General features: G+C 37.7%; 1 protein-coding gene across 1 annotated transcript in view; it reads left to right on the top strand.

The window, feature by feature from the left end:
* FSTL4 (follistatin like 4) overlaps nt 1–13562 on the top strand; it is a 154846-nt gene that overhangs the window by 60048 nt on the left and 81236 nt on the right. Inside the window, exon 3 of the mRNA XM_053463642.1 lies at nt 8563–8811. Coding sequence (XP_053319617.1) covers nt 8563–8811 — 249 coding nt within the window. The remainder of the gene's footprint in view (nt 1–8562; nt 8812–13562) is intronic.

A 13562-nucleotide genomic window follows, 5' to 3' on the forward strand; every position in this document is an offset into this window, starting at 1 on the left:
CTTGACCTGATAGTCTAATGTCTCTAAGACCTGTTGATATACTACACAATCCCATTGGGATGTGTTCTTCTTTTCTATTTACATTTCAAAACTTTTTTTTAACCCAAATGCTGTTTTTGTATGTTGATATAACATACACCAGGTTGCAGCAGTCATGTCACATTACATCACTCTACATTACCTTTTCAATATAATGTGACGGTTTGACTGGTATATCAAGAAACACCTTGTTTTTTCCCAAGCAACTTGTATGAGATTATACATTTTTTATTTCCACCCACTGTGTAGTATTTCCCAGTGCCAAATTGAAGGTGAATACTTTATGCTCTCCAACTACGATGTCTAGATAAATTTAATGATAAAACATCCATTTCCTTTTTATTTTTTTACTGCAACACTTCTATTCTTATTTTTTTTTTCTTATTTTTTTGTATTGAAATAGTACCATATCTAATGTATTTTTCCTAATTATAACACTACATACATTTTTGCTAATAATAGTAACAGTAATAACACTGTTTAAATGAAAACCCCTTTGGCATAAAATTTAAATATTCATACAATGAAACATCTCTCAATTTCTTAAATCAGATGTGATGCTATTAGTACAAAAACCTTTTCAGTAATTACCTTGTTAGCAACTAATCTATATTTGAATGCCAAGAGTAACTGGAAGATTTTATTGAACAATTAAAAATTTTCACTAAGCAATTTCTGGAGAAGGAGTTTAAAGCACACATTTTATACATTGCCCGAGAAAGGTTTAAATAAATGGATATAAGTAATTTAGTTTAGTAGTCAATGGTTTTTCACATTAGACAATAAAAATGATAGATTCAGGAATACTCAACAGGAAATATAGCTCAGGATGGGAGAGTATAGAGTATACGCCATAAAAGATGGGATATCCCGCAACAGGACCTTATTTTCAAACATTAACTAAACCCGAAGCCTAGATGTGTATTCCACATTCAGTGCCTAATATATTTACAGGTAGATAAGACTCCATCTTCAGATAAAAAGCGAAGAAGTGTAAACTTCCAAACAAGGCAAGTGTCTTTCTAAAGCTACAGCTCCTGCGGAGAGGGAAGCTATACAAATGTAGTGTTGGATGTATTAGTAGGATTAAGGACTTATAAATTGATGTGTTATGTGGTACAGTGATCAATTGGCCAGATCCTCAGTTGTCGTCATCTTTGTCTAATGAACATGCATAGGGCGAGAGATCAAGATTTGCAGCTACGGATCTCTGTTCTGTCCAAACATAGAAAATTCTCCTGGAGATACTGAAGGGTCATAATCATCTTGCACTAAATATTTTTAATTAACTCCAACTAAAAAGGTAAAATGTAGCTTTTTTGGTGCTCCAAACATCTGTGTCACGTCTGGAGGATAACCTTGCAGTGTTTGAAGATGGAACCCAATGGCAAGTATCCAAAAAAGGCGTTCAGGCAGTTCCGAAGCATCACAAGAGGTGGAGTAGACAAGCCGTAGTCGAGGACAGAACCGAGGCCTGTTCCAAGCCTGGAACTTGGAACAGGTGTAATAACATTGGGGTATCTCTGCACAAAGGCTCAATAACCTAGCACTAAATGTATGTTGTTGAGCTTTTAAATACTTCCTGGTATTCAGGGCATGTCTCCGTTGCCAGGCGGATAGGAGGAAGAGCTGTGATCTAAAGGCTCGTATAGGATCTGGTGATACTGGAGCACAGGTGTCAGTATCCATTTAATTAGATTCTGCGTCCTCCATCTTACAATCTTACAATACACCATATCCATGCAAAACAGCATACTCTTTGTTTATTAAGGGGTTAACAAGGTCCATGCATTTTTTTCACTTATCCTCAGATAGTCTGTGCCCTCATTTACCTGGAAGCTATATGTATACCCACTACCACTCTCACACAATTTGTAAAACTTAATTCTAAACTTGGATTATATGAAGGTAATATACTGCTTGAATCCTCTGTGTGCGAGTCTGGCACCCCCTGATGAGAGGCACCTGGGGGGGACCCTCCCACCAAGTACCTCAGTGCTCCCGTTGCACTTCCACAAAAGTGCGGGGCTTCTAGACATAATCTCTTCCCCTGAAGTCTGTAGAGTGGATAGTAATGCAGATAGATTAGTGGAGAAAGGTGCAGAAATGCCTCTTTTTATCCATTAGTCTATGCGGAAAGAACTCCCAGTACCTACGTAAGGGCCAACTCTGGGCCTTTATTACTTTTTTTTAATATAAGCTTATCTGATAAGGATGAGAGCATTGTGTACTTTTAAAACATGAGAAAAATGATTGCTTGTGATCTATAGAGCACCTGGACAGGCTGTTAAGTTTGAAGGCGAGGTTATGTGGGACTGTAATATCCCTGATTGTTCTGTTTGTGCCAGGCATATAAATAGGTTGTTGTTTTTGTTTCTGAGTTGTTGTTTTTTTTTGGGGGGGGGGGTTGCAGGATTTTGGGCAGTTGGTAAAGGAGCCAACAAATAAGCCATGCTAGATGTGTTATTTACAAATGGAGACTTGATTTTGTATGTCACTGTAGGAGATTGTTTGGAATCCAGTCATCATCAATTAATGTGCTTCAGTATACATTGACATCAACTGAGCAAAAAGAAGTTTAATGTTTTGTTTTTGTCCATTGGTTGGGAAAAAGGTGCATCAGACCATGTGGAATACAAAGGCTGCTGACAAATGGTCAAAAGAGCCAAGGTAAGAAAATCAGTATTAGGACCAAAATAAGGAAGGCACAAAATGTAGTAAGACAGAATAAGATGGGAAACCACACAGTCCAACACCGTACACGGGGACCAAGGAACACATGAACCAAGAGAACTGCAAAAACTGGAATTGGACCAGTAGGGCACAGGAACATGGAAACACGGGAACATGGAAGCCAAGGGAACTCAGGAACAATGACTACTAGATAACTGCCAGCAGGAGCCCAATGACAAAGGAGTGTAGGAAAGGATAGGCTTATAAAGGGGAATAATGAGCTATCCGATAGGGTTATGGATGTCGGGAGTTGAGTCCAAGGTGTGCAAAAAGACTATATCGTTCTCCCAGCCAACAGTGACTCTGTTTTGACATGCCCCTTGAAAAACAGGGGTGAAAACAAATAGACATGAAGAGGAGGAGAGGTAAAGAGAGAGAAATAGAAGATTGGTGAGATGGGTGGGAGTTGTGATGGTTTGTTGTTGGTGTGAGGTTTAAAGGTTTTGTGTAAAGGCTGGTAGGGTTGCCATCTGGCAATCCTACCTGACCTTGTCCTAAAAAAGAAAAGAGAGACCCTAAACAAAGAAGACAGAAGAAGAAGAAGAGAAAATAAAACAAGTGGAGCTGTGAAGCGGTAGAGAGTAGGGAGACATTGAGAGAGTGAGAGTGAATAAAAATGAGTGTAAGAAAATGTGAGTGAGAATGTGAGAGATTTAGGGCGCATGGGTGAAACTAAGAGTGAGAAAGTCTGAGTGAGTGGCAGTGAGTGTAAAAAGCTACAAAATGCAAACACATAGGATGATGAGTGATGGGGTTATGGCAAACCATAATTTGTGCCTGGTTTAGTATATAGTGATAGGAGTTAGGCTGTAGCACTGTCAATGTTTGGCTCAGTATATATAGTGGTGGGAGTTCTGCTATACCACTACCAGTGTCTGGATCACTATAAAATGATAGGAGTTATGCTGTACCCCCATTAGTGTCGGGATCACTATACAATGATTGGAGTTATACTGTACCACCCTCAGTGTCTGGATCACTACATGATAATAGAAGTCAGGCTGTACCATTGTCTGTGTCTGGCTCACAATATATTCATGGGAGGCGTGGTTTACTACTATCAGAGAGTACCTGTACCGAGGAGCCTGAAGCTCAATCTTGCAGGTTCAGGTAACATTAAGTGACCCTGCCACTTTTGTGGCTCCACCCTAGCCGACCCACAACTATGGAGATGCACTTGACACAGAGAGTCTGGCAGTAACTTTTCAGGGTGATATGTGGGGTCAGGTAGGGGTCTACTTGGTGCAGGAACCCCTCTCCTGGAGGAGGGGTATTTACAGAGACATAAACTCAATTATGGGCATCAGTGATGGCAACTTCCTGACATGTGACAGGATCTGTTAGTGAGAAGCTCTTTCTGCAGTCATTTGTTACAGTCAGAGTGGAAGCTGCGTGGCTCTTTGATTGTATAGAAAAGGCAAGAACTGTGGTTATTGTGTGAGGCTCCAGCAGCCTTCAGCTACAGGAAGAGAGATGCTCTGCATGTACAAGCTGGGACCCATGTTTATGGGAGTGTGTATACAGGTTTGTGTATGTATTTATGTAGGTATATCTTTGTATGAATGCTAGTTGGTATGTTTATTAAACACATATGTGTGTTTTATGGCTCTGTGGTCTATGTATTTCAGTGTCTCATCTGATGGGTAGTTGATCACGAAGCTGATCAATTAGCTTAGTAACTGAGTAACTATTTGCTTTTTCCTTTTTTTCTCTCTAAATTTGATACATATATATAAAGTAATTGATGTTTTATGGTATCGTGCGCGAAGCCTTCTACAAAATACTGTGCTTACAATAAAATATGTAAGAAGAAAGCTACTTTCTTCATTTTGAGAAAAAAATGTAAGGTCCTGCAGGTTTATTTTCTCATTTTATAGGGCATTTTATAGTGTCTGTTAATTATGCATCATGGTAGTCATAGTTTTTCTGTTGTGAACATTTTGTATATTTGGAACTGTATATTTATGCCTATAAGATCCAAGATATATAAATGAGCAAACCATAAGAAAAACAATATAGTCTAAAACCTTCACACTAAATCCCCAAATAATTAGTGAATATTAGTGAGTATTTGTAAATATCATGATGCCTTCTTTTGGATTGTGCTGGTTTTCTTCTATTTGGTGACCATTGTAAACCTTTTGTATTCCAGAGGTCTTGATGTATTTTCCCTCTAGGTAGATGGACCAAGATTTGTAGTTTTGCTTGAAGCCCACTCTAATATAAGTGGTCCTATATGCATTCAAATTAAACATTAAAGCACATATAGGTCACAGTACAGAACATATGATAGGGTATATACACATAAAAGCAACACAACGTAGGCATGAAATATTTGTTTTTCATTCTACTTAACATTCTAGATTAGGAAACCAGGACCCTCACCCCAGAGGCATACTCTTTTGGCACACCACTTTCCCTTGCCTTACCACCATGCTTACTTCCCAGTCTTGTTGGCTAACTGTACTGCGTTCCCTGATGTGACATCATTTGCTGGCCCACAATATGCATGGCATTACAGCACACAGGCATTACATTACATTTATTTATGTAGCGTTGGTAGGATAAATTTAAACCCACAAACAATAACAAACTGGTACAAAAGGAGAAGAGAGCGCTGCTTTTGCAACCTTACAATCTAGTCGGTTGAGGGGAAAGTGGAACAGTAGGAGAGGACTGCTTGGATGAGGATAAGCTGGTTAAGTCAGGATGAGCTGTCAAGGTTGTTTGTTGATCAGATGGCTTATACAGGATGCTGGCTGAGGGTGTTATGGGGAAAAGTTGAAAACTTTTGAAATTTGCATAGGAGGGAGAAAATCTGACAGAATGGGGAAGGGAATGCCAGAGAAGGAGCACGGGTGTAATCCTGGATGCGGCAGTGGGAAGAGGTAATGATGGTAGAAGAGAGACGAAGGTCATGAGAGGAATAAAGAGGGGGGCTAGCGGTTTATTTGGATAAAGATGGGAGGTACAGAGTTGTAAAGGGCTCAGGAATATCCCTATGACATCACTAGCACCCAAAATCTATAAGAGAGATCTCGCATATAATTCATCCATTTGTTTAGCTCATCTGGAATCTTTTAACATGACCTTTAGGTATATTGTTAGGAAAAAAAATGGGTTGACCTAGGTGATCTGGCAGTGAATTTTAATTCTTAAGGAATTTATTTACTTAATGTTGAAATAACAATAATTCACACTCCATCAGCTTCAAGAAGAACACTACATTGGCGATAAATCTGTAATATCTCTTCCTTTTGAGGGTTAAAATTGACTTTAACATATGATCATCATCATCAGACTGAATTTTTAGATTTGTACATATATAAGGATTGTATTTTTCTACAAACTTGTATAGGAAACCCATGACAACCAATTCACGGTTACGTTATAAATCTTGTCACCCCAGTTTTTTTTGTGTAACAATACACCTAAAGGTCAGTTTAAAATATTGCAGATGCTCTGTTCTGACCAAAATGTCAGAGTTAAACAAATGGAAGAATTATTTGAGAGATGTATTGCTTATGGCTACCCTAAACAAATATTAGAGGAAGCCAGATTAAGTATAGTGATTAATACCACCAAGAAAGATTTAAAAAATGTGAATCAAAGGGGTACAGTCAAATTTATTACTACATTTTCTCACATAGCATTAAGAGTGGGACACATTGTTAAAAAACATTGGCCCCTTTTAAAAATTAGCCATATTTGCTGACTTAAATTGAGAATAAGCGCAACATTGTGTATAATCGCTTGCCCAATAATTCATAATAGACTAGTGCACAGTAACATTACTTACAAGAGAGAACAGGGGCAAATATACATAGTTAACAAACGGATACTAGCTTTGTATATTGTGTGAATGCCATAGAATACCAGCTATGTTCATTGCACAATTCTGAGGCCTTTATATAGTAATCACTACAGAAACAATGTTTAATGATTGCTATATAGAGGCTTCAGAACGTCTCTACACACACAATTTGTGGCATTATGAGGCCTCTATATAGCAAGTACTAAAAAAATGTGTAGTGGTGATCACTAGGCAGCCTTTGCTAACATCTCCCAATAGAACTTAGAGGCTCTATTTGTGTGCAGATTAATCTGTGACCAATTGGCAGGTACAAATGTAATCTCTTTCTTGAGACAGATCGGGACGTATATGTGTAAAAACAAATAAACGTGCCAGCTGATCTATATTGAAATCAGCTTGCCAGCATTCAATTAAAAAATGTCTGATCCCTTATGTGCAGGGATCTATAAAGTCAAAGGCACCAATATAACCTTCCCACCATTAAAAGATAAGCGTGGTAAGCAAATTCATACACTGAGCATTTATATGAATACATCTATGTATTGTATGTATGTTCTATATTTTTAAACAAAAAAGCTGATTAAACCTGCTGAATGGGACGATATATAGGATATCAGACAACAGGATCTCTTTTGTATCGGTTGAGGATTTCCTCACCAATGCAAAATCCATATGACGTACTATTATGTCTTAAGATGGGGCACACAGTATGTTCTAGGGTTTGCATTGTGTTAATATAAACACCCCTAAACAATTAGAATATTTGGCACACAACATTTTGGAACACAAAATGTTTGGAACACAAGTTTGTAGTAGAATTTAGTTATGCTAAAAGCTTTGCTAGTGAGTTCCCGTTTAAATTTCACAGTATAAATTATCAACTTTGACTTAAGTATACTATGTTAATTATACATGCAATATTTCTTTTTACAACATATGTCCTTTCTGCATCAGTCTTCCAAAGTGACAAATCCTTCTCTGCCTTGATTGTCAGTCGTAACAGCAAATTACCAGATTGAGGCCTCGTTCTGCAAAGTTCATTAGTGCTCCAAAGTAACTTGATAATCAGTTCCTAATGTATGTAAATTACTTTTTTTATGACTATTAAATGCATTATATCTTTTTCATGTAGTGCTGTTCGGCTCATAAATACTGCGTACAGTTAGCGGGTTGTTTTACTTGATTACCTTTTCCGTTATAGTTTTTTTTTTTGTTTTATCATTGTAGGTGTGGAGAATTCATTTAGCTTTAATAAAATGAAGCAAATGTTGGCAAGGAGATAATTTAATAAGAGAGATATAGTCCAATCGTATATTCAAAGTTTGGGAGAACGTTTGTCATCTGTACTGATTTTTGTAGAACAAAGTCTCATTTTACAATAATAGGGGCGTTTTACGTGTCCCTATTTGCAACTGCCTCTGTGACCCTGTGACATCTAGACAATTTGACTAAACCTCATCATAGACTTTTTGTCCGTCTACCCCATTGAGCCCCTTATGTGGAGATGTTTCCTTTAAGCTCTAATTGTAGCATTTTTTTAGCATTTATTTTCTACTCTTGAGGATTTTACTTTAGACAGGTCATTGAGCCACAAATCATGCGTTATACATCTCTGTTTTAAACCAATTAAAGTTTAGATGGGTCATTGAATCTGGCCCAATGGGAGTGAGATTAATTCATGGATGAATGCAATTCTACTCCCAAAGATGGAGGGGGTGGGGCACTTGAGCCAGCTCAACTAAAGTTCACAATGAAAACATAGGATGAATTGTATAATTACATAATATTAAATATAATTGCCGATAAAACAACTTTGATTACAGATGACCTTTGGCCTATGGGTTATCCCTGCCATCCAATATATCAGCTTTTTGTCAAAAATCAGTTTTAACCATAATTTGATCCCGCTACATGTTCTTGATGCATGTGCTGTATCTACTGTTGTATATTCAATCAGTAATTATTTTGTTTTTTAGCAAATTATAACCAAGACAGTATAACCTCCCCTTGTGAAAAGACATACTGTGGCCAAGGAAGAAGATGTGTTGTCAGTTTAAAATCTGGACTACCGGAATGTGTTTGTGTGGAAAAATGCAAGCATCACTATATGCCAATATGTGGATCAGATGGAAAGTTTTATAGAAATCACTGTGAACTTCATCGGTCTTCCTGCTTATATAGAAAGAAAATCTACATCATCCATAGCAAAGAATGTTTCTTCAAAGGTAAGATGAACATCAAAATAACTTAAAAAACCCAGCTAATGGAATTGATATAAACTGTTCCTGGAGTGTTTTTATATATTGCACACCAAAATATTTATTAGAAATCTGCTTGGCACTTGTTGTATATTGTTAAAATATGGTACAAAACAAAGTTACTAAGTTAGACGTATGCATGGAGGAGTTCCCTGACACCTTCTGGATCTTTCTGGACCAGCATCATCTCAAGGTTCAGGAAGAGATTTACACTCTGTTTTGCACTGCAGGACCACCACCAGTATGGATACACACATTCAGCAACATGCTATGGGACTAATTTTTTTCCAAAAAAAGGAAGAAAGGAAGGTGATATGGCAGCAGTAGTAGCAGGGCACTTGGAGTGGGTAGAAGCCAGCACTTATCCAGCCCCATCAACTAGAAACATATTTATCCCTCAGAGGAAGGAAGGAAATTGAGCTGCAGCAGAGGCAGAGTAGGTCACTGGCAGACAGACTAAATCATCCTTTAATATTAGAAAAAAATAATGCTTTGATCTACTAGGGTAAGGAAGGACATTGGGCACAGGGCAGGGCACAGAGCAGGACAGGACAGGCCAAGCACTGGTAGATAACATCCAGCTACAAGACAGATTCCCCCTCCATATCACAAAAAAATGATTCAGGACTGAATTATCACAATATTATAGTTTTAATAAAATGATCAGAGTAAGAAAGGAGACAGAGCTACAACACTATAACCTCACTCACTTTGAATATTGAGTGCTGGGTACCCTAATTGTGGAAGACTGACTTTCAAGAAAGCCATCTGCTCCACCAGGTGTGGGGAGAGCCATGGGGGTGAAATTTGTTGCCGGTCACAGACACTTGGACACTTGTGGGTGGGCATTTAGGCAACTACTTATTGAGCCATCAAAGAGATGTCTGGTGAAAAAACAGCTTTCTGGTCCCAATAACATAGAGAATCAGTACTAGGAATTGACAGTTCCTCAAGAAATGCTTTGACTCTGGGGAACTTGAGTCATACTATTACCCACCAAAGTATCAAGGGCTGCTGTCCAAATGGCTGATGCTTTTTTCATAATTGTATTCATGATGGTTGTGATGCCATTGTATGTAGAGGAACCTGTGGCATAGGTAAGCTTCTGCCTCTGCAGAGTGCAAGCAGCAACAAATTTAACAGAATAAAATATTACTGGAAGATGTGTCTGGCTCATACTCTAAATCCAGGTCATTGTTGTCATCAACAACACTGTCATTGAAGATGATTATATCCTTTTCTACCTCTGTAGAAGGCAGAGTAAGGTCCACTCCTCCTGCAAGAGTAGACCTTCCCTCACTATCTTCTGGAACAAAAATAGATCGGCTGCTGTCTTCTGGCAGTGCAACTGTCTGCCGACCTTTGCTCTGGAGAGTGGTGCCACTGCTTAACAGTAATGGTAGCGCCAGGGATGGTATCAGGATTGGGTTTGGAGCATAATAACAGAGGATGCACCCTTACAAGGAGGTCCAGAGAGATAAACAAGTAGGAATGGAAGCACAAGAGTGCGAAGGATAGTCCAACAGAGATGTCAGGAACAATAAAATGGAATGTACAAATAGAATATTTAATAGCTGGACAACCGAGGCTTACCTCAAAATGTTGTGAGTATAACCGTTCAATTCACATACAGTGCTTTCTAAAAAACAAAAAAGGCATGCCTCGGAGATCTCACTCTGTCCTGAAATGTTGGATCTTCTATTATAATGCCAGAAAAAAGAATTTCTTCTGAGCAGGAGCGGAAGCAGGAACACATGTATAGTTTGTAGCAGGAAAGAAAGAGACGGGGGCATGTCAGACGTGTTTCGCCCTCTCTGGGTTTTTGCAAGTGTACGCCCCCTTTCTCTTTTATCGTTCCTTTATAGTCTCCAGGTTCTGAATAGAAAACTCATCCCACCCATCGGTAATTCCCCTTGCAAATGGCTTTTTGTGCGGCTTCAATTAGATGGGAGTGCCTTATTTTTTCCTCGTGCATTAACCAAAAGTAAATAAAAATACAGTACTAGTGTGATATTAATAGTTTAAATTATGAAAATATACTTCAAATTAATCATGTATATATTATTTTTACTTAATAAAATAAATATACAACTAATATATATATAATGCGCGCAGACAACCTCCGCTGCTGATGCCGGCACTTCCTCCGGGGCTTTTTTGAATGTGCACCTCTATTTGAGGTCTGATTAGAAGATGACCTTGAATATAAGATGATGGTTATTTTTCAGAGAATTTAAATGCTCATTAAATGGACATTCCAGCAATTATATATATACTTTAATGCAGGTTAGCTGATTGCTACCTTTAAACTTCTGTGAGGCCTGCATTGAAAATGCATGAACGGATTCTGCAAAATGTGCCTCTCTAATAATTTATTCTATTTGTTGTGCATATATGTGTTCGCTGACCATATCTCCTGACGTGTTGTATGCTTACCGCCAGTCAACTCCAGCACTGGTTTGGCATGCCAGTCAATAACTTGAAGCATCAGCCCTCACAGGAGGCATTCTTTTGGAGCATTCTCTGGAGCAGCAGCTTTTTCAAAAGTTTTAAAGAATGCATATAAACCCCTTCCCAAATGATGAAGTTTCAGGTACATCATAAAAATGGTCCTACAAGACCTGTTATGTACTTGGTATGCCATTGGATAAAACTGCTCCCATGTCAATGTGAGGGAAATTAAGGTTGAAAAAAGACATAGCAAAAAAAAAAGTAGTATTGAATAACCCTGGTCATCTAGGGGTTAAAGTAAGCATGAATAATAATACATAGCCATGTCTTATTTATATGTATTTTAATAAGCTAATGATCCTCACCTTTTGCTTTGTCAAAAATTGGAGGTGTTTGTCAGCTGCCCCATCCTATCAAAACTTTTTGAGTTTGCTATTCACAAACAAATGATGACAACCATTCCTCAAACACTAGAGATCTCTGGGGACATAAGATTAGGATTTGTTGATTTGCATAAACCTGGAAAGAGTCAAAAAAGATCTTTAACAGACTTGAAGTTTGTCTGTCCGCAGTAAGACAAATTGTCTTTAACTCCTTATGGACAGGGCTGTTTCTTTTTTTTTTTACCCTTCGTAACCGAGGCTGTTAACATTTTTGCGGCGCTCGTGTATAGTTATAATTTTCTTCTCTCTCATTTACTGTAACCACAAAAGTTATATATTGTTTTATAGGACAAGAAGGGATATCTTTAGATACTATTATTTTGATCATATCATCTAATTTATAACAAAATATGCTAAAAAGCACTTTCATCTGGTTTTTATTCGAAAAATATTTTACTAATCTACAAAGGCTAATGAAAAACCCTGCTAACTAGATTCTAATATTTTTCTTGATTTGAGATATATTCAATGTTTTTATGTTTTCTTGCAAGTTATAGGGCAATAAGTACAAGTAGAGTATTGCTGTTTCAAAACCATATTTTCCAAACCTTGTAATCCTTCCTCATGTCCTATTTGGGACATCTTTGAAGCCAATTAAACTTACCCCATAAAATATAAATAAAATTTATATAAAAATTATATATTTTTGAAAACTAGACACCCCAGGGTATCAAATGCTAGTAATGTAACTCTCAATGCACTAATTTTATCATCAGCCTTTGCCAAAATTTGCAGTATTTTTTTGTCTTTCACACAAATTGAATTTCAGGTATAAATTTACAGCTCCTGGTATATGTCACATCTAAACAACATCACAATATGTGTTCAGCATACCACCCGTGCATGGGTTTGTTGGGTTGTTTGGTGGCTTAAAGTCCACATTTGGGAAATGCACAATTCAGTTTTTCAACTTCAAATTTTTATATCTGGTCAGCCTACTCCCATGTTCTATTTGGAACATCTTTGAAGATATCCAATTTAATATAAAATATATATTTTTGAAAACTAGACTTCAGTGTATTTCTAATGCTGGTATTTTAACTCTTTTCATGTCAGGATCTTTTGGAAGATACAGCACAAATTTTAGGACCTGCTTATAAAAATATACGTTTTTCCTTTTTTGGAATTTTCTTTTTACATTTTGTTGGAACTGGATGGTTCCCCTGATGGTAACATCACTGGATAATTATTTTTCCATTTTACCATATTTTTACTTATTTTTCTATTATTCTAATTTAGTTTTTTTTTTCAGAGTTCTTAAAAAGTTTTGGAGGGACTCTCTTAAGTTTTTATTTTTTAGTGGGTGCTACCATCTTATGAGAGGCAAAACCTCTCGCTATGGCGCTTGTGGCCACTCTCCGGAGCGATCACAGTGCATCTTGGAGTTGGTTTTCTATGTCGTTGAATGCCTCGATATTTAGGCATTTCAGCGACACAGTTTGCTCTTGGAGAAGATTGCTGATAGCCTCCTACACTTTTAAATCAGGTGCCCGCCGCCATATGCGGATCTTGACGCACCAGGAAGGTATCACACAGGGTCCCTAGAGCAGGTTTCAGTGTTGCTGAATGCCTCGAAATTGAGGCATTACAGCAACACCTTTTGCATGAAGAAAGCAACCCTTTAATGTCATGATGTGACAGTGTATATCACCAGTCTCTTAATAGCGTAAGAGAGGTCTCATCAGGGACCCAAGTGTACATAAAAGAAAGAAGAGGTTATAGTGCAGCACTTTTTTATATTAAATACAACAAACTTTTATTTCAATACACTCACGCTTAATGTACGCACTGAGAGCAGCTCAAGTGCAAAAGTGCATTCAATGA

The sequence above is a fragment of the Spea bombifrons genome, chromosome 4 (genome assembly GCF_027358695.1).
Source record: "Spea bombifrons isolate aSpeBom1 chromosome 4, aSpeBom1.2.pri, whole genome shotgun sequence".
NCBI lineage: Eukaryota > Metazoa > Chordata > Amphibia > Anura > Pelobatidae > Spea > Spea bombifrons.